The sequence below is a fragment of the Semicossyphus pulcher genome, unplaced genomic scaffold (genome assembly GCF_022749685.1).
Source record: "Semicossyphus pulcher isolate SPU_LCO1_2020_fin unplaced genomic scaffold, fSemPul1.0.p SCAF_21, whole genome shotgun sequence".
Classification (NCBI taxonomy): domain Eukaryota; kingdom Metazoa; phylum Chordata; class Actinopteri; order Labriformes; family Labridae; genus Semicossyphus; species Semicossyphus pulcher.
Window position 1 is genome coordinate 23,067,830 of NW_027211695.1, and position 19,948 is coordinate 23,087,777.

A 19,948-nucleotide genomic window follows, 5' to 3' on the forward strand; every position below is an offset into this window, starting at 1 on the left:
TTGAGGAACTGCAGCCTTTGGCACCGCCCCGTTGGCCTCATTTCTCAGCGCCTGCAGCTGCTGCTTGGTTAAAATCAAACCTCGACCAGTAAATATCGACGCTGTTTATTTGACAAATACTCTCTAGAGCACCACGTGTGGATTCATCCAGCGCTTAAAGGGCCAGTTTGCCGATTTTCACCCTCTCTCCTATCATGCTATCATGGGGAGCTAATGCCATTATTTCTCTCTGTGGCTTTTGAGGACGCGATCCGCTTCTCCAACGGGCCCCGGAAAACCTCCGCCAGACTACATAAAATGTGTCATCTGACTGAGGCCAGGGAGCTCGCTAAACTACACTTCCTCAATCTCGGACGCCGCCTCCGATGTCACGTCTCATTCACAGTCGTCAGGTTTGAAATGTCGACTGCAGACCTGAAGGTTTATTAGACGTTCCACCGGTATATTCTCGTCATGTTTCAGATTCTGTCCCGCTCTGAGCCGTCGCCTGCAGAGAAACGGGAGTATTTCACTCCAGCCTCTCCAACAAATACTCTATTGTCTCCTGTTCAGTGAGCAGCTGCTTAAAACATCAGACTAAATGTCTGTGAGGTGTTAGTAACAGTTCTGGGCCACACAGAGACACAGACACGATCATTTCTATGTTTCTAAACAACAGAAGGACAGAGAAAAGAAGTTATTTAACTTTTCAACTCAATTCTCAGAAGATGCTGACCTCTGAGGGTCAAACACAAGACCTGAAATGTTCAGACTGAAAGTGAATTAAAACACAACACCGAGTGGAGCTCTGAGGAACTCTTCAAAAGACACTTTAACAAACACACAACCTGTAAGAGGATTCACTGAGCGACGCCTCTGCCACACTGCAGGGTTTCCTTCATGAAGGCGTCACTGTGAACAAAGAGTCACGGAGCTCGCTCTCGTCTAACATCGAGTGTTTTAATCCCTCTTTCCTGCTTTGTTTCTATTACAACAGACACAATTACACCTGTTTTATTAAGTAGGAACTAATAACACACTGAGCATAATTACACCTATGACCCCTGAAACACAAAGATGTAACCCCACACATATATGTTAAATTTATATGCATACATGTCATTATTTACACAATATGAAGGTCAGAATCTGAATGACAAAAAGAAGCTTAAATGTGTACCTGCTGCTTCTGAAATGTAGTCCAATTATAGAGTGGAAAAAAACTACAACTCCCACCCTCATTAAAGTGCATCAACACGAACCTTGGTCGTTTACACATCGTAGAAAAAACCATAAATACAATTAAATATCATTAAAAATGATAAATGTCACGAACACGTTAAAAACTACATCTCCCATCATGCATCAGGGTTAAGAGGCATCTGTGTGTGTGTGTGTGTGTGTGTGTGTGTGTGTGTGTGTGTGTGTGTCAGATGGTCAGGTGAAAGGCTCGGCTCAGGATGAGTTCAGTTTTATCTCCGCCCAGGTGACACGCCTCCAGGACACATACCAGCCTCTGATTGGCCAGCTGTGCCGCCATGGCGATGAGGTCAGCTGAGAGAGAGAGGGAAGCCTTCATCATCTATCTGACAACATGTTTTTATTGAAAGTAAAACCAACAGTAAATCAGGTGTGTGTGTGTATGTGTGTGTGTGTGTGTGGACTCACCTGGTGACGGTGGAGGTGTGTGTGAGGAGAAGGCTCCGTGTGATAAGATGGAGTTCCAGGTGTTGGAGTGATGGAGGAGGGCGGGAGAGAGAGAGGAAGAGGAGGAGTGAGGGAGGAAGATGGCGTCCACCAGCACACCGTCTGACAGAGCTGCACACAGAGAGCCATGTAAGTTCCAACCATAGACTGTATACAGGAAGTGGGCGTGGCCACTGTGATGTCACCCATTAGTTGTAGACTACTGTTGTTAGTCCAACCGAGCTGAAGAGGTAGCAGCTGATTCTAGCTGTGTTAGCAATGAACAGTTACTGTGCTATAAGCTAGATGCTAATTTTGGCTAGCATAAAACAGGCTTTAAACTGAACTAATTTACTGAAGTAAGGCTCAGCTGACTCTTCAGAGCGTCTTTGAGTACAACCGAACACTTTACACAGGTCCCATTATACAACCTGTCACTCACAGGTAGCCCCGCCCTAACTCCGCCCCTCTTCCTGGTCTGTGTGACTCTCAATGGGAGCATCAGTGACTAAATGAACATCACGCTGTGTTGAAGAAGAAACTAGAGACTGAGACCATAAAGTCATCAGGAACATGTTTACTGAGGGAATAATAGGAGAGGCATTTTCTCATAGACTTCTATAGGATCAGACTGCTCTTTGTCGCCCCCTCCTGGGTGTTAGAGAATGCAGGTTAAAGGCACCTCAGACTCGGACGCTCGGTCCACTTCAGATTCAAAATGAATATTAGGCCTTGTTTCTTTTCCCAGCAGACATTGTGTCAGGTGACAGCAGTAACATCAGGTGTAAGGATCATGTGACCTCAGTGCTGTCCTGTCATTGGCCAGTTATATTACATGGGTTAGACTGACATCAACCACTACATGAGAAATTAAGGAACCTTTCAGTCTCAGTGTGTAACAGTCCTCCTGGCCAACGTCAAACCTCCCGGCAGCCATCGCCTTCCCCGCCATGGACACGGCGTCCGCCTGTTCCTCCCTATGGGCGTGGTCGTAACGCATCGGCAGCGTCTCCACGGCAACCAGAGGGAAGGCAGGTGGGAGGGGGGCAGTGTTGAAGGATGAGGTGTCATCATCATCATCATCTTCCTCGTCTTCAGCAGGCCTTGTGTTCTCCAGAAACTCCATGGAGGCTTCAAACAGGATGACTGCAGACACACGAGATTATCATTAAACACACATCCCTGTTTTGGACACTCGTGGGGACATCGTGTTGAGCTCAGAGGTCAGACAGGACTGATAATCAGGCGGGACCATTCAGAGCCGTGATCATGTCTTCAACTGCTAATAAACATCACAAAACAGAGCTCCTGCGGACCGCGTGAAACCTACCCGTCTTGTTGTTCTGTTCTGGCTGTAATGTGACCCGCGGGTGTCTGAAGAGAGAGGGAAAGTTTCACTTCAGCTTTATTACAATTAAAGGAACAGTCCAATAACAATACAGGACCGCAGCAGCAGGAGCTCTGATTGGCTACAGCTCAGCTAACTCTTCTTCCATCGATTAGCAAGTGGCTAATTAGCAAGGGTTAGGTAATGACGAGCTAAAACTGCTTAATGCTAATGCTTTGAAATTCTCTGACATGCTGACATTGGATCAGAAATGTTTAAACCAAACTCCATTCAAAAAACAGTCGTTTTAAAGTAGCGTTCTTGTCATCTGGCAGACAGACCTGACCGTGAGTTCAGTCTGTTTCCAAACCTGCCTCCTGATGTAGTTCTCTCAGCCTGTCTGTTGTCATTAAATCTCAGTCACATCTGTTTGTTTTGGCTTCATCGCGCTGTAGTCAGACAGAGTTCAGCCCACGTGTGACTCTAAGACAGTGAAACTGTGAAGGTGTTGGGTTTTCCGACATGAATAGTTCAATAGTTTAAGCTAAGTTAGCTTTTTGTCACAAACAATCCAAACGAACACATCTGGAGATACGTGGTTGTATACTGGATGAGAAGGGGACAGAAACTGTAATGTGTAAAATACCTGAAGCAGATGTAGAGAGGTAAAAAGAACACCTCTGAGGTGGAGTAGAAGCATGCACAGAGTAAAGGTACCTTGAGTATTTACTGCAGCACTGTGAATGTGGAGTAGGTGTACGTTTACCTCTTCTGTGGCGTGTCAGCGAGCAGCAGCTGCTTCCTCTTACACGACTTCCTGCTGAAACACAGTCTGACTGTTAATCCAGAGTCCACACGTGAAATCAGGGAGTCTGTTTCCTGAGGTCTCACCTGGCTCTGCGGTCCAGAGGGCGGGGCGTCAGCTGGCCGACAGATGAAGACGGAGACGTTGGAGGGAAAGAGGAAGAGGAGGAGAGAGGAGGTCTGAATGAGCCAGGGGTAGAGAGGAGAGGGAGGAGAGGCGAGGAGGAAGAGGAGGAGAAGGAGGGGGAGGGGACAGGAGACAGGTGAGGGCACTTGGAGAGGCGAGGGGAGGAGGGGGAGAGAGATGAAGCTCGATCTGTCCAGAACAAACAGGGATCCTCCTGAGAGAGACATGAGCACAAGTCTCAGTTTGAAGGTGAACAGCAGTGTTCTGAACACTCTCTCCTCTCTTTACAGACTGAGGCTCTTTATGTCCAACAGGTACGAACAGTGTGTGATCGTCTCCAGTAGATGTGTTCATGCTGCAGCAGTGAAACAGGCTGTAATGGCTGCAACATAATCCTTGATGGGTCAAAGGTCGTCCACTAAAAGTTCTTGTTGTTTCCACTGACAGGCTCAGATTGTTCTTCTAAGTGTGTGACAACATGACAGAAAGGATCCCTACAGAGATAGACCTTTTTGTTACAGAGGAAGATGATTGTTTTAACCACACACAGACGTTACATCGCTCTCTGCACACACACCAGACTCCATTCAGAAAAACACTGATTTAAGCTCACAGAACAGGAGCTGCTGCTCTGCTGCTGCCTGCATCAGTGTGTTGCTTGAGGTTTAATGTGTTCTTTAAATATTGTGTTGGAACCAAACTAACCATTTAAAACACAAAGTCACACAATCCGACAACACAAGCAGGAGGAGCGCAGAAACCTGTGATACCTGCGCAGGTGTATGAATCTGTCTGTGAATAACAGCACAGAAATGACATAAATAATGCAAACATATATAATCACTCACTTCTCCTCTACGGCTGTACGTAACCATGGTGACAGTTGCCTGGATACAGAAGGTGCGTCGCTCCCGGTAACAGAGCCTCTCCACCTCCCTCTGAAGCTCCGCCCCTCGCAAGAAACCCGGCTCACCTGTGTCACACAAACACTGTGCTGTAAGAGCTTAAAGTCTGATTTTAATAATAACAGGCGTTCAGACTGACACCTGACCTCTCCTGTGTTTCATGTACGTTTCCAAGGAGACGGGAGGAGGCGGATAGGTGAAGAACCCTCCAATCAGAGCCCTCTCCAGCACCTGTCCATCATCCTGGCTCTTCAGCCACTGGAGGAACTGTCGCACTGGGCGGAGCTTACGGTAACTCATCCCTGAGTGGTGGCCCAGGCCTGTCAATCAACCAATCAGGAGCGAGGACAGAATTCAGACGACCAATGAGAGACAAGATAACTGTGATAACCATGAAAATCAATAAAAGCCAGGCTCACTGCTTCAACTGCTGCTTAAATAACAACGAAACACAGTAATTCACCTGTAAACAGAGAGTAACCTGTGCAGCACACCTGTAAACAGAGAGTTACCTGTGCAGTACACCTGTAAACAGAGAGTTACCTGTGCAGCACACCTGTGTACGGAGAGTTACCTGTGCAGTACACCTGTGTGTACGTCGTGTTAGTCAGGTAGAAGCCAGCGTCTGTGCCACCTGCTGCTCTGATCACCTTCAGTCTGCTGCAAACAACCACAGACACTGAAGACAGACAGGAAGACAGACAGGCAGACAGATGGGCAGATGGAGACAGGCAGACAGACAGGCAGACACAGGCAGACAGGCAGAAAGACAGACACAGACACAGACAGACAGACAGACAGACAGACACAGACAGGCAGACAGAGAGCGAGAGAGACAGACAGGCAGACAGGCAGACAGACAGACAGACAGGCAGACAGACAGACAGGCAGACAGAGAGCGAGAGAGACAGACAGACAGACAGGCAGACAGACAGACAGACAGACAGACACAGACAGGCAGACAGAGAGCGAGAGAGACAGACAGGCAGACAGACAGACAGACAGACACAGACAGGCAGACAGAGAGCGAGAGAGACAGAAGTTTAAAGATAGAACAAAGAACAAATGTTTCTTTAAATCTAAATCTGTGTGTGTGTGTGTGTGTGTGTGTGTGTGTGTGTGTGTGTGTGTGTGTGTGTGTGTGTCTCACGTGGGTGGAGCTTCTGGTGGGATTCTGGTTGAGAGGTGGAGAAGAGCTTCATCATGATTGGCTGATTGCTCGCCCCGTCCTCCAATCTCAGCCAGTGATACTCCAAAAGCTCCGCCCCTCTTCCATCTACCAGTGAAATCACATACAAAACTAAAAAAAGCTACATATTGATGTGACATACAGTGTGATCCCTGTCACCCTGGCAACCCTCACCCTTGCTCCTGATTCGCTCCCGTCTTCCTGAGAATGTCAGCAGGCCGATGACATCACACACCGCTCCATGAGAACGATCAAGGAGCTCCTTACTGACAGACAGAGAGAGAGTCAGAGTGCGTGTGTGTGTGTGTGTGTGTGTGTGTGTGTGTGTGTGTACCTGTTGTAGAAGCTGTAGGTGGGAGCAGGTGGTAGATACTCAGGTGAAACAGAGGATTCTGGGAGAACAGAGATGCGAGCGGCAGGATTCCTGCTGTTCACGCTGATCTCTGGACAGAAGAACAGAGTGAGGGGTCTGTTCTCATCAAACCATCTTTGTTACATCAGTGAGAGAAACACCTGAGTAACAGGTGACATGTCACATTGTGTGGTTAAACCATCGTCCTGTGTCGTTTACATTTAATAACAATAATGTGAATATATGACGGTCTCTGTTGTGTTACTGTGAGTGTGCGTGTGTGTCCAGGTGTGTCCTCAGGTACAGGTGAATGACTGAAATTAGATCCAGGAAGTACAGTTTGTTAAACAGATCAACTCACTCTACATTTTAAAGAATGTTATCTAGGTGAGGTCCCCTTAAGATGGTGTGTGTGTGTGTGTGTGTGTGTGTGTGTGCGTGTGTGTGTGCGTGTGTGTGTGTGTGTACCTATATCGTCCGGCTCAGCCTGGTAACGCTGTTTGACTCGATACTGCCTCAGGCTGATGATGTCACCAGGCTTCAGACAGCAATACCAGCTGACACACACACTGTTCCACAACACCACACACACACTTCCTGTGCGGTCACACACCTCCAACACTGCCTGGAGAGAGAGAGAGAGAGGGACAGACACAGACAGAGAGAGAGAGAGAGAGAGAGAGAGAGAGATAAAGGGGTTTATAGTGTGGGGTTCCACAGGGTTCTATCCTTGGTCCTCTTCCCAATCAATCACATATTAAACAGTCGTGTGTGTTGCTTACCTTATATGGACAATCACAGTTCCTGTCTGTTTTCCCATAATACATCAGGTGTGACTTGTTAATAATGCGTACAAACAGCTGGTGATAAACGGTTCCCCTGGCAACGCTCCGGAGACCACACAGGAAGGAGTCACGCAGCTCCGACACGGTCACAGCAGGACGTCGAGCTGTCAACACACACTGTTACTACACATTATTAACAATACATATACACCGACAGTACTGTGCAAAGGTTTGAGGCAGGTGTGAAAAATGCTGTAAACTAAGAATGCTTTCAAACATATAAAAAATAATCGCTTTGCAAACTTTGATTTGATTTACATTTCTCATTTTGTTAAGTGATGAAAATAAACTATCAACACTTCCATTTTTGAAAGCATTCTTAGTTTACAGCATTTTTCACACCTGCCTCAAACCTTTGCACAGTACTGTATTTCCATATCCATATATATACACAGTACCTTCCTCCTCTTCCTCTTCTTCGTCCCCCTTCTCTTCCTGTGTGGGCGGGGTTTCCCTCCACCCCTCCCCAATGTAGTCCACATTGTTCCACAGAGGGAGGAACACGCTCCGATTGGCTCTCAGAGGCAGTAGAGGACCTGTGGGACCAGTCAGTCGATCACATCATGATCTGAACACTGAGTCTGATTTCAAAACAGCCCTCTCGTGTTACCTTCAGGTTCAGTCGGTCCAAACCAGGGCAGAGAGCTCCAGTCCTCATCAAGCCTCCTGCCTCCACCCTCCTCCTCTGTGACCTCCGCCCTCACCAGTCTGTAGCTGCAGGAGGAAAACATTAACCCGACTCTGATGACATCTCAGCAGCTCAGTCTACCTGTCCTCACTCACCTGTCTCCCTCTCCAGAGGCCCCAGGGCATTCTGGGAGCTGAGCGGCCATGGTGGGGGTGAAGGTGGTGTTACGTAGCGTTGACCCCGTCTGCATGACGTTTCTCTCCACCAGCCGGTTCAGACCAGGATCCAGAGTGACTCGAAGGCGACAGTCCCCGTCTGTCAGTGTGATGTCATACAGGTCGTCACCTGGGGACCCCGACACAAACCAATCAGACCATTATGACCCATTATTATGACCTTTATGTCTTTTTTTTAATTTGTGCTGTTTTTATTTCTTATTTGTTTCTGTGCAGACATTCTGTCCCTCTCTGTGTGCTCCTTTCTGTTTGTCTCCCCTCAGCTGTGATGGTCCTTCCTGTCTGGATTGTGCTGGTCAGTCTAATTTGTCCTGTTTTATTTGTCCAAACATAATTACTTTGTCCTCTGTCCCGTCCTGCAGTGTCTTACCGTTGAGGACAGCCTGGGGGAAGTAGACGGAGGATCCCTGGTCTCTGCTGTAACGCTGCACGTCCACCACATACAGAGACTCCCTGCAGACAACAGGAGAGGACACAGGCGCCTGCAAGACCACACACAGGGGAAAACACCCACAGAAAATTAAACTCAGGGGACAATAATGAACCTGATCAGTCTGTTGCTTTACATCACCACTGTCACATGGGCTGAGAGAAACCTCTCCAGAGACACTCTGATGACACCTGACTCAGTGACAGCAGGTATTTATCGTGCAGTGCAAGTTAAGATTTATCTATAGATATAAAGTCTTTCAAAATAAAGCGCTTGGCACAAAATATGAGACAGACAGGACAGTAGAAAACAAAAGTAGAAAAAAGAGGAGTATTAGTGCAGTTTGTCATTTGTGCCGGGTTTGATGACAATAAGAATTTACATTCCACAACTACAAATACATTAAACATTTAACAACATGTTCAAAGTGTTTCTGATTTTTTACTTAAAAGAGCTTCTTTAAGGCACACAGTAAAAAGAGAAGCATCAGTCACAGGAAGTGAAGGCTTTAAAAACAAACTGTCACAATAAAATCGGATATAAATGAAGAGTTAAATGGATAAATGATGTGAAATCTGGGTGTAGAGTTGGTTGGTTGTTGGTTTAGAGACGCTGAGTAAACATCAACAACAAAACAAGACACACACAGACAAAATAAGTCCACACACTGACCAAACCTCTGTCCGCAAACGGTTTCATTTGAAGTATTTAAATGAAGCTAATCACGCTGAATTGAACAACGCGAGGAGCGCAGGCAGCCAGTCGCGCGTTCTGCGTATTACACCAAACCCCATTCAAAAAAAGATTATTTAAGATTGTCGCGGTTATCAACTTACAAAAAAGGCAACATCAATATTGTTATTGTTTTTATATCTTTTGTTTCTTGTGGCAAATTCGTCTAACTCACACTCCACCCAGAGACGTTTCTGATACGAAACGTAGATTTAAATTGACTACCACACAGCAGACAGAGGGGATCCACACTTCAATGCGTTCTGTTTTAAGAGTTTCATAGGTTAAGTCCGGACACACTGGCCGTTTATATCAAAGCCGACAGCCCAATGAGACAACACTTCAAGTCAAAATGAGTATGTAGCGCGTTGTAGCTTAAAGGCCAAGTGACTTTAAATCGATCGATATTTAAACGGAGTCTGGTTGAGTGAGAGGAGAGAGGGAGGAGACAGAGTGGAGGTAAATCCCGCCTTCAGCTAAACGCTCATAAATCAACCAAAGAAATCATAACAACGACTGTGATAACGAGGCGGGTTAGACCTTGTTTGGACCGGATCTGGACCGGGTCAGGGTTCTGTGGAAGATGCAGCCTGGAGCCGCCATGTTGGACAGGCGACCGGAACAATAATAGTGCGGTGCATTGTGGGAGAACGGGACAGAGATGAATTTAATTAAACGTTCATCTTAAAGTGAGATAAAAGGGTCGGTCAGCTCGAAACAGTTCACATGTAATATTTAGAAAGCAGCAGAAACAATTCATAATTAATAATTTGAACACATTTTATTTATTAAATGCTTAAACAGTGCTGACAAACAGGAAACCAGGGCGTCAATGAACCAATGACATCATCCTGAAGGTGATCACAAGATCTGTTTCCTCCTCCACCTTTACTGAAACTCACCTGTTTACAGCACGTTTATTCGCACCTGACTTTAAAGCACATTCATGAAACACATGAAGAAGAAGAGTTGGTTCTTGTTAGCAGGTGAGAAGGGACAGGTGCTGTTAATGACCTGATGATAAAACATAGTCTCACTTCATCAGGTTCAATGAAATGGTTAAAAAACAGACAGAAAACAGTCAGACTCTTCCTGGGCCACTGAGATCATGTGACTTCCTGTATGTCGCTCTCAGGCGCGCGCGCGCGTGTGTGTGTGTGTGTGTGTGTGTGCTCTCTAGGCTCTGCGTGTGAAGTGCTGCGAGTCTCTGAACTCCAGGTACAGGCTGAACAGCAGGTGTAGAGACTGGATCCGGCTGCTGTAGACGGGGATGTCCAGCAGGCTGCAGACGATGTCGGCGTAGTGGCCGGCGCTGCAGCTCAGGCGGGCCGGCGGCAGCTGCAGACGGCCCAGCTGCTCCTCCAGCTCGGCCGGCCACTCCTGCATCAGGCTGTCGATGTCGGGCATTGCTCGGCCGTACTGAACGCTGGCCGCCGGTTTGGAGCGGTGCAGATCACTGATGCTCTCCACCCAGCTGTCTACCACCCGAGGGTTGGATTGAGGACTGGGGACACTCGTCACTTTCTTCAGCTGGAGGAGGAGAGAGTGGGGAGAGGGGGGAGAGAGGTGAGTCTACTGTGCATCACATCAGAGACACAGCTGTGATATGATGTGTGAGAGGACCTCAGGGGCGCCGTGCTGCTTGCTCTCCTCCGACAGCCACAGCGACAGCACGGTGGGCTCCGACTGCTTCACGCTGGGCTCGTCCAGGACCAGCAGACCCAGACTGTCCTCTTTACCGTCAGGCCTCGGCACCTGAACGCCACACAGAGATGCTGCAATCAGGGCTCAGTCATGCGCTGCTATCAGGATATTCACCTTATTCACATGGCCGCCATTTATCTGTGATGTCACTCTCAGGGAGGGAGCTCACATGTTATAACGTCATCCTGCTGGTTGAACAGTACAAACAAAGTCGCTTCATCACTTCCTGTTTGATCAGACACTGAGGAGACAGCGTACAGCACAAATCCAGAGGGACGATCAGCCATGTTCAAAGGTAAACACGGACTTTGATAACTGTTAGCTTCTGTCAGAGCTTAGTTTATGTTAGCAATTAGCCGTTTCCTCTGTGACATGATAGGATATAACTCAAAAACACTCACCATTAGCTACTGCAGGGTAGCGTGGTAGCTGGTTTGCTAGGTAGGCTATGCTCAAACCAACCTCGTCAGTAAGCTAGATGAAAGGAAAGGCGTGGACACGGCTGGGCCCCTGGTAGCTGGTAGCAGCTGTTCATGTGCAGAGGTTTATTGACATGTTTTATTGTTGAGGCTCAATCAGGAAGTGATGATATGATACACTTACTGTAGCACACAGCACAGCTTTGGACAAAATGAGCGTGGCGTCAGAGGGAAAGGGCCGCCGTGTCAGTACGGTCGGTCACACAGCGTTGATTAGCTCGTTACCAACAGGAAATGATGAAGGAGAGCTCAGAGTGTCTGTACCTTCAGGAAAGCATCGATGTCTCCCACCGCCGGGATGAAGTCTGGGATGAACGGCTTCAGGCTGTGCTCCAGCTCCACGGCCTGAGGGCTGTACCTGTTACACATTATGTTATTATAGAATAGAATGTTATTATATTATACATTATATTATTATATATTATTATGGATCCTGTCAGGTGGGAGCTCCAGTTTCATCTCAAACACATTGTTCACACAGAACTGCTGCCTGACTCTGTCACATGTTCAATACACCCAATCAACTCGATGTGACGAGTCATCTATCGAGTCGTGCTCAGTCAGTCGAGTCACCCACAGAAGACTCACCGTGTGATGTACTGGAACAGCTCCTTGATGTCGCTGCTGACTGGCAGGTTGGCGTAGTCTGCGGGGTCATACGCCCCCTCTGGAGCCCCGCTGGGCTCATCGTCGTCAGAGTCCTCCTCCTCTTCATCAGAGTCCTCCTCCTCCTCCTCCTCCTCCTCCTCCTCTTCCTCCTCCTCCTCCTCCTCGTGTGGACTGACCCCTGGAGGCCCAACAGAAACCTCAGCTCTGCTCCTCAGAGGCTTGTGGTCTTCATCAAACCGGTCAGTGGCACTGTTTGCTGACATCAGGCCACGCCCCCTCCTGCTCCTCCTGGACTCAGACTGAAAGACAGAAATCATCAGTGTCAGAGAAGACATCAGGCCACGCCCCTCCTGCTCAGAAACCAGTGATGTCAGAGGAGACAGTAGGCCACGCCCTTCCTGCGAATCCCGACCAAAGATGAAAGAAAATGGTGCGTTCCATTTGTACTTGGAAATTCCGAGTTCCCAGTCGGAAGTTTTAACTGGAACGCCCCCTGAGGTCGGATTTCAGACTTGGAAAGTCGGAGGAACCTCACCAACCCCGACCTCATATCTCCGTGCATCAACACTAAATGAAAGCTGTGGTATTAACTGTTAATCATCCCTTCTGTCTTACTGTGTCTCAGTGACTCAGTCGTACTCACAGTACTGTCCAACGTCTATCTGTGGACATGTTGTGGACCTCATGTTTGTTCTGTAGTTGTCTGTATTCCAAGAGAGCAAGCACAATAACTGTTTTACTGGAGGCGTCCAACTTGGATTTCCGACTTGTTGTAATGGAACGCGGTCAACTCAGGTGTGACGTCATTCCCAGTTCGGTATTCCAACTTCCGAGGAAAATGGAACGCACCAAAAGTCCACAAACAGGTTTTTCCTCCTTTCCTCTCCAGTTACTCCTCCGATGACCCCACAGATTCATATGGTGACCCTTTGTAGGGGCCAGACCCCTAGGTTGGGAACCACTGGACTAAAATAAATATAAGTTCCTATAAATGTTACCTTTAAGGACCGGAGGATGTTACCTTTAAGGACTGGAGGATGTTACCTTTAAGGACCGGAGGATGTTACATTTAAGGACCGGAGGATGTTACCTTTAAGAAACGGAGGATGTTACCTTTAAGAAACGGAGTGCTGTTACCTTTAAGGACCGGAGGATGTTACCTTTAAGAAACGGAGGATGTTACATTTAAGGACCGGAGGATGTTACCTTTAAGAAACGGAGGATGTTACATTTAAGGACCGGAGGATGTTACCTTTAAGAAACGGAGGATGTTACATTTAAGGACCGGAGGATGTTACATTTAGGGACCGGAGGATGTTACATTTAAGGACCGGAGGATGTTACCTTTAAGGACCGGAGGATGTTACCTTTAAGGACTGGAGGATGTTACCTTTAAGGACCGGAGGATGTTACATTTAAGGACCGGAGGATGTTACCTTTAAGAAACGGAGTGCTGTTACCTTTAAGGACCGGAGGATGTTACCTTTAAGAAACGGAGGATGTTACATTTAAGGACCGGAGGATGTTACCTTTAAGAAACGGAGGATGTTACCTTTAAGGACCGGAGGATGTTACATTTAGGGACCGGAGGATGTTACATTTAAGGACCGGAGGATGTTACCTTTAAGAAACGGAGGATGTTACATTTAAGGACCGGAGGATGTTACCTTTAAGAAACGGAGGATGTTACATTTAAGGACCGGAGGATGTTACATTTAGGGACCGGAGGATGTTACATTTAGGGACCGGAGGATGTTACATTTAAGGACCGGAGGATGTTACCTTTAAGGACCGGAGGATGTTACCTTTAAGGACTGGAGGATGTTACATTTAAGGACCGGAGGATGTTACCTTTAAGAAACGGAGTGCTGTTACCTTTAAGGACCGGAGGATGTTACCTTTAAGAAACGGAGGATGTTACATTTAAGGACCGGAGGATGTTACCTTTAAGAAACGGAGGATGTTACCTTTAAGGACCGGAGGATGTTACCTTTAAGAAACGGAGGATGTTACCTTTAAGGACCGGAGGATGTTACCTTTAAGAAACGGAGGCTGTTACATTTAAGGACCGGAGGATGTTACCTTTAAGAAACGGAGGCTGTTACCTGTCTCTGGCTGCGAGGAGTCGGGCTGCAGACGCTCGCGACCTCCTCGGAGTCGACCACCTCCAGGCTTTCGTCGTACGGCTGGTTCTTCAGCAGGCTGATGTCTCTGCCCCTGTCCATGGGGCGCTAACGGATTAAGGGGTGCAGAACTGCCTCGTTTACCTCGAAGGTTAACCGTTTATCATTAGCCTCCTAGCACTGATGAGCTAACGACCAACACAGGAGGCTTCAAACACACGGAGCGACAGTATCAGAGAGATAGAGACACACACACTGTTGATCTCTGTGTGTTTTGTTTTTCTGTTTAATGTCTGCGCGGGCAGCTCGCTGCTAGCTGCTGAGTGGAGTGGAGTGTATCCTGGCAACGGGCCGCGCAATGCATCATGGGAGGCGTTTGAATAAACTTTATTGCTCTGATCTAGACTTCAATTAGAAGAACCGAGTGAGCATTTAACGGTTAAAAAGACGTTACAAGTGGCTCAAAGGCGGGAACATGAGCCTGTTTTTAATAAGAAACTATTCACATATGTAACGAGTAAGTTTCCCCTTTGGGGGATCAATAAAGCTTATTTTATCTTTATCTTATCTTATGAACAATGTTCTACCCGGGGTCTGCTGCCATACTCCACCTCTCCGCCAGGTGTCCTCACACTTTCCCTCCTGTGTCCACCTGTCCACTGATATAGTCAGCCCATTGGTCACTCGGCCTTCTTGGCATATTTATATATATTTATGTATATGAGGAAGAAGAAACTGACGCTTTACAAAGAGTAGCACACTATTTATTAGATGAAATAAATAGTGATGTAAAACAATATAAGACAGAAGACTTCTCACACACTGCTCAAGGCCATTATTCATGTCCACACACACGCACACACACGCTGCAGTGACGTCAATGCTGATTGGTTGGAGCAGTTTGGGGTGAGGGCAGCCTGTTGCCTGGTGACGAGCAGCAGCCGTGTGAGAAGTTGTCCTGAAGCCGAGCGGTGACGTCTCTGCTGCACAGGAAAGAAACTCATAAGGTGTTTGTAATGGACGTGTGTTGTGTTGAAGTGAGTCTGCTGTGAAGCAGCAGCTCGTCTCTGCAGCCTCTCGGCCTCTTGTTCTTAGATGTGCAGTCAGGTTCAGTCTCAGGGTTTCACTCTACAGAAAGCAGGCCCAGTGAGTGAACAAAGTTAAAGAGCCACTTCCTGTTGGTCTGATAGCTTTTCAAATCAAGGAGCTTTTTAAAAACACACATAAGCACATCTTCAGTAGGAGCCAATGGGATTCCCTCACATTGAGTGATTCTACAAAGTACAACAGTATCCCCTGTTACTCCTCAGGAACGCTTAGAGCGTCTTCAAGGCCTCCTGGAAACTTCTCAAGGATCATTTAGATCATCCACACAAGGAGCCTGAAGGTGTCCTGGAACCGTTTATACTGGACCTGACCAAGTGTGTGTGTTTGTCTCTCTCTCTCTCTCTCTCTCTCTCACACACACACACACACACACACACACACACACAGAGAGACTCACATAGAACATAAACAGGGGGGAAAAAACGGGTTTTGTGATCAGCGGCCTCTTTCTCTCTAATAAGGTGATTGATGAGCTATTCTTACTGTGTGTGTGTGTGTGTGTGTGTGTGTGTGTGTGTGTTTTATGTGCATGGTTGATGACGTCAGAGACTGAATGGGGGGCGGAGTTTTGTCTGACTGGGACAAAGACGACGGGGGGTCATTAAACACACACATACACTCACACACTCACACACCTATCCTTGGACGATGTGAACCCCATTAGCCCCGCCCCCTTCCACAGGAAATAGTTGCTAACACTGACACAGTCGCCGGGGTGACAGTTTACGAGGAGGCGGGACAAGTGAGGTCAGGGGTCATGAGGGTATGGGAGAGAGTGGAGCTGTCATGTAGTTAGTGCAGACAGAATTCTGCACTCTGATTGGCCGGAAGATGATGAGGAGAAGGAGATTTACCTGTTCATCTCTGTACATTAGACCACCAGGTGTATTAACATGCAGGTAACCATAGCAAAGAACCCTTGGTACCTGCTCAAGGACCAGTTGAACATCTCCCGGACTTCTTCTGAAGCGGCTCAAGGACTCAGCCTGTTGTCAGAACCACCTGTGGCCTGACAGAATCTATAAGGACGTTCCAGGTGGCTCTTCAAGGTAAGCTCTGATTGCTGCAAGGAACAATTCAGCTTCCTCAAGGACCCCTGGTACCTTCTTAGGACCTTATAACCCCCCACAGACTCAAGGCAACTACTCAACCATTTCTAAAACGTCGTTAAGACCTTCAGGATCCCCTTCAAGGACTCCACAAACCAATTCAAGCCTAACCCTGCCTTCAAAGACAGCTGCATCCTCCTTATCCGCCGTTTAGGGTCCTGGTACCTTCTCAAGGATTCATAAAACCTCATTGAGAGCGACAGACGTTTATCAAGGACTTCATCTAACATCCTCCAGGTCCTTTGGAAGGACTGTGGAACCCCTGAAAGCGTCATGGAGCTTCTTCAGGGGACCATTTGAGGCTCCGGCATGGTATCTCTTAAAGACCAGGGACTTCTCCAGGAGTACAGGAACCTTTTAGATGACTTATTGGACCTCCTCACTGACTTATGATTACTCTCAAGGACACCTGATCCCATCTTCCAAACTGCTGATACATTTTCAATGACCCCTCAAGGACCATCCAACGACTTCAGTCACATCCTTGAGGACCATGTGAGCCCCGGGATCGACCTGTCACTCCTCTCAAAACCCCTGAAACCCCTTCAAGGCCTCCTGGATCCTCCTCAGAGATCTTCACAGGACCTGGTAACTCTTCAAGGATTCCAAGCACCATCTCAACAATCTCTGGAACCTATTCAAGGACTCTATTTGATTAAAACGTGATTCATCATTTGTGAGTCTGTGTTTTTTCATCAACCCTAACATCTGATTGGTTGATATTTTCATCTCCATGTTTCAATGTTCACACACTTTTCTATTGTCTCATCCATTCACTGTGTGTCTGTGTGTGTTTGTGTGTGTGTGTGTGTGTGTGTGCGCGCGTGAGACCAGTCGTCGGGGGTAACAGCAGTAAGAATGTGTGACATCACAGCGCCGATTGGTTTATAAGGCTGCGTCTGTGGTCTGCACGAAGACCACCGACCCGTCCTGACACTGAGACAGGACAGACACAAGCACACCAAACCTCATTCAAAAACACTCGACTTTTTAGTCTGAGAACTGATTGTCTTTATTGATAAAACATTTTCTGTTGAGGACTTTTGAGCATCGACGACCAGCAGAATCTTCTGGAGTTTCTTTGAATTTTTGTTGGAATATTTTCCTTGAGTGACAGTAAGTTCTGCTGCTTGTGTAATAAATAATTAATGTGCTTCATTTGTAGTAAAGTTAAATAATTCACCTGCTGTTTGATGAACATCACGCAGATCAATGAAGATATGATTTAATGTGATCTTCGATACGTGATCAGTTTAATCTCATATAACCTGTAATAGAATAATCATTTATTCAGCCTCATCTGACCTGTAATTACATTTAATAAGACATTTTCACATATTTTCAAAGTAAAATCTACATCGTTGTAACATAAAACAAACTATTATCATATCATTCCAGTATAGTCTGATGTAATTGTGAGTGAATGTTCCTCCACTGTAATACCGCAAACTTTACTCCTCCGACCAGCAGGAGGAGCTGCAGTCTGTAGCAGCTGAATCTAACAGCACAAGAAGCAACACCACAGCTCTCTCTAGCCAATAGGAATCCGGGATGATCTGTTACCATGGTGATATGTTTATTTGTTTAATCTAATTTTATGTCTTTTCCCTCAAAACAAAGATGGCGTCTTCCTTCTTCTCTTCTCTCCTTGCGCTCCTCCTCCTCGTCGCCGTGGAGTCGAGACCATCACCTCAACGAGGCGACGCACAGGTCTGAGACCATCTTCATCATCATCATCACCTTCATCTTTAGCTCCGCCTTCATCATCAGCAGTCCTGTGCTCACCTTTATCTTCTAACAGTTGTAGCCTTCATCGCATCGTTTCTGAATGTATTTCATCCTCTTTGCGCTCTTTACTCGGTGTGGACCATCAGTTCACAGTTCACAGTGACATGCTGTTGTTGTCCACTTTAAACTAAATCTTTTACAATCTTTTCCTTATGCATTAAGAAAACCCTCCTGCTCATAAAGCTGAATAAACAATTCAAAGATACGCTGGTTTATTGATTTTGCAACTTGCAAAATATTTCAAATGTTTTTCAACTTTGCTACAGAACCCTGGGCAGTGCATTCAGCCTGCTGTTTAAGCTGTTTAAGTCTGTTTAGCTACAGGAAGTTTGCAGACTATCAGAGTTTACCAGCTTCCAGTCAGTCAAGTGTCAGACATATATAACAGAACATCATCTGCATATGTCTGACACCGGTAGAGCTGCGAGTGCTGCTACAAAGATGAAGATAAAGTGAGCAGAGGGTAAACAGCAGAGGACCGCTAACGGAGCCCTGTGGGGCTCCACGGGCCTGTTTGCAGCTAGGATTATGGATTATATTCAAACTGCAGTGATGGTTTACTAATTTGGACAAACAGGGGACGTAAATGATGAGAAGATGAGGTTAGGATCAAACAAACACCAACATCATGTCTGAAATATTTGGATTTCAACCATTAAGCTCATTTTGTACCATGTGCCTAACATGTGTAACATGCAGTGATTATCTTCTTACAATAAACACTTAACCTTTAAATGTGTGAAGACATGAATTTGTGACAGGAATGGTATTGTACTGTGAAGAACCTTAAGGTGCAGACTCAGAGAGTGGCAGCCCGTCATGTGTTCCTCAGAGAGATCATGAGTGTTGATATTTAACCCCGAGCTGCTGTTTTCTGGGAGTTTAAACTTTATAAATGATGTTTAAAGTAATAAACCAACAGTAAGATCTCTGTTTGTCTGGTTAAATTCTCTCCTTCAGGTTCTACACTCTCTGTTCGGCTCTCGCCTCTCCGCTCTCATCATGGCCCCTCCCACCTCTGATGACATCACAGAGGGCTCCGCTGGACGCCCCGCCCCCTCCACCTTGTCTCCCTCTAGGGGATTGGCTGTGGGTCCTGAAGTTGTGAGGGGATTGGCTGGCAGGCAGGAGGCGGTCCCAAAGTTCTTTCTGGACTTCCTGCAGCGACAGTCCAAGATGAGGCGGCGGAGCAGGAAGTCAATGGTTGGAGGGAGAGGATGCTTTGGGATGAAGATGGACCGCATCGGCTCCATCAGTGGGCTGGGCTGTTAGAGACGCAGCATGTGTTACCATAGTGACAGCTTTCCAACACGTTCAACCGCTAACCCGTCCGACCGACTGTTGTGGTAGATTTTACGGCTGTATGTCCTCCATTATAACTGAACGTGACCTAGACTGACCTCCTCCAAGAAAGCGTGACACTCCCTGAGCATTGACACTTTTTGGAATTTTGTGATGTCACAGCAGGTGACTCCAAGATGCCACGCATGACCTCTGACCTGCAGGAACACCCGGTCCGTCTGTCGGAGACTCCATGTTGGATCTGTACTAATGAAGGACTGAGTAAAAGGAGACGTACTCCTGTTTTAGTGAAGTAGACACAGGTAGATATCAGAGGGAAAGGGAGCTCCCCCTACTTCCTCTGGAATCCTACTAATGACCTCTGACCCCAGAGCCCTGGCTCGACACAGCCAGCAGAGCACTGTGTGTGTGTGTCTGTGTGAGACGACCATGTGTTAAACATGCAGATGTGTGTGTGTGTGTGTGTGTGTGTCTGTGGGAGTGTGTG

At 47.0% G+C, this 19,948-nt stretch overlaps 4 protein-coding genes across 4 annotated transcripts in view; 2 read left to right on the plus strand and 2 right to left on the minus strand.

Moving 5' to 3' along the window:
* LOC138600681 (zinc finger protein 420-like) overlaps positions 1–19,948 on the plus strand; it is a 113,480-nt gene that overhangs the window by 51,853 nt on the left and 41,679 nt on the right. The window lies entirely within an intron of this gene.
* On the minus strand, positions 1,384–9,881 carry LOC138600672 (RPA-related protein RADX). Its single transcript, XM_069672147.1, is given in 20 exon segments — positions 1,384–1,533; positions 1,648–1,797; positions 2,545–2,811; positions 2,996–3,039; positions 3,759–3,812; positions 3,884–4,137; positions 4,772–4,896; positions 4,975–5,148; positions 5,403–5,507; positions 5,979–6,104; positions 6,192–6,283; positions 6,352–6,460; positions 6,838–6,994; positions 7,152–7,318; positions 7,613–7,750; positions 7,825–7,928; positions 7,998–8,187; positions 8,449–8,560; positions 9,781–9,852; positions 9,855–9,881. Coding segments are annotated over 20 exon segments (2,592 nt in total). The 3' UTR covers positions 1,384–1,408.
* On the minus strand, positions 10,391–14,462 carry ift46 (intraflagellar transport 46 homolog (Chlamydomonas)). The gene is made up of 5 exons (XM_069672170.1): positions 14,138–14,462; positions 12,012–12,331; positions 11,688–11,781; positions 10,864–10,995; positions 10,391–10,770 (listed from the first exon to the last, which is right to left on the minus strand). The coding sequence occupies exons 1-5, from the start codon at positions 14,255–14,257 to the stop codon at positions 10,417–10,419; spliced, it is 1,020 nt and encodes a 339-aa protein (XP_069528271.1). The 5' UTR covers positions 14,258–14,462; the 3' UTR covers positions 10,391–10,416.
* Positions 17,977–19,753, plus strand: nppcl2 (natriuretic peptide C-like 2). Its single transcript, XM_069672187.1, has 2 exons — positions 17,977–18,081; positions 19,120–19,753. The coding sequence occupies exons 1-2, from the start codon at positions 17,992–17,994 to the stop codon at positions 19,429–19,431; spliced, it is 402 nt and encodes a 133-aa protein (XP_069528288.1). The 5' UTR covers positions 17,977–17,991; the 3' UTR covers positions 19,432–19,753.

Bases quoted from the DNA above. Each gene is read 5' to 3' on its own strand.
- ift46 (XM_069672170.1), bottom strand. From the start codon at position 14,257: ATGGACAGGGGCAGAGACATCAGCCTGCTGAAGAACCAGCCGTACGAC. The intron at 11,782-12,011 runs GTGAGTCTTCTG...AATGTGTAACAG, and splicing joins CTGTTCCAGTACATCACACG to GTACAGCCCTCAGGCCGTGG. The intron at 10,996-11,687 runs GTACAGACACTC...TGTGGCGTTCAG, and splicing joins ACATCGATGCTTTCCTGAAG to GTGCCGAGGCCTGACGGTAA.
- nppcl2 (XM_069672187.1), top strand. From the start codon at position 17,992: ATGGCGTCTTCCTTCTTCTCTTCTCTCCTTGCGCTCCTCCTCCTCGTC. The intron at 18,082-19,119 runs GTCTGAGACCAT...TCTCTCCTTCAG, and splicing joins CTCAACGAGGCGACGCACAG to GTTCTACACTCTCTGTTCGG.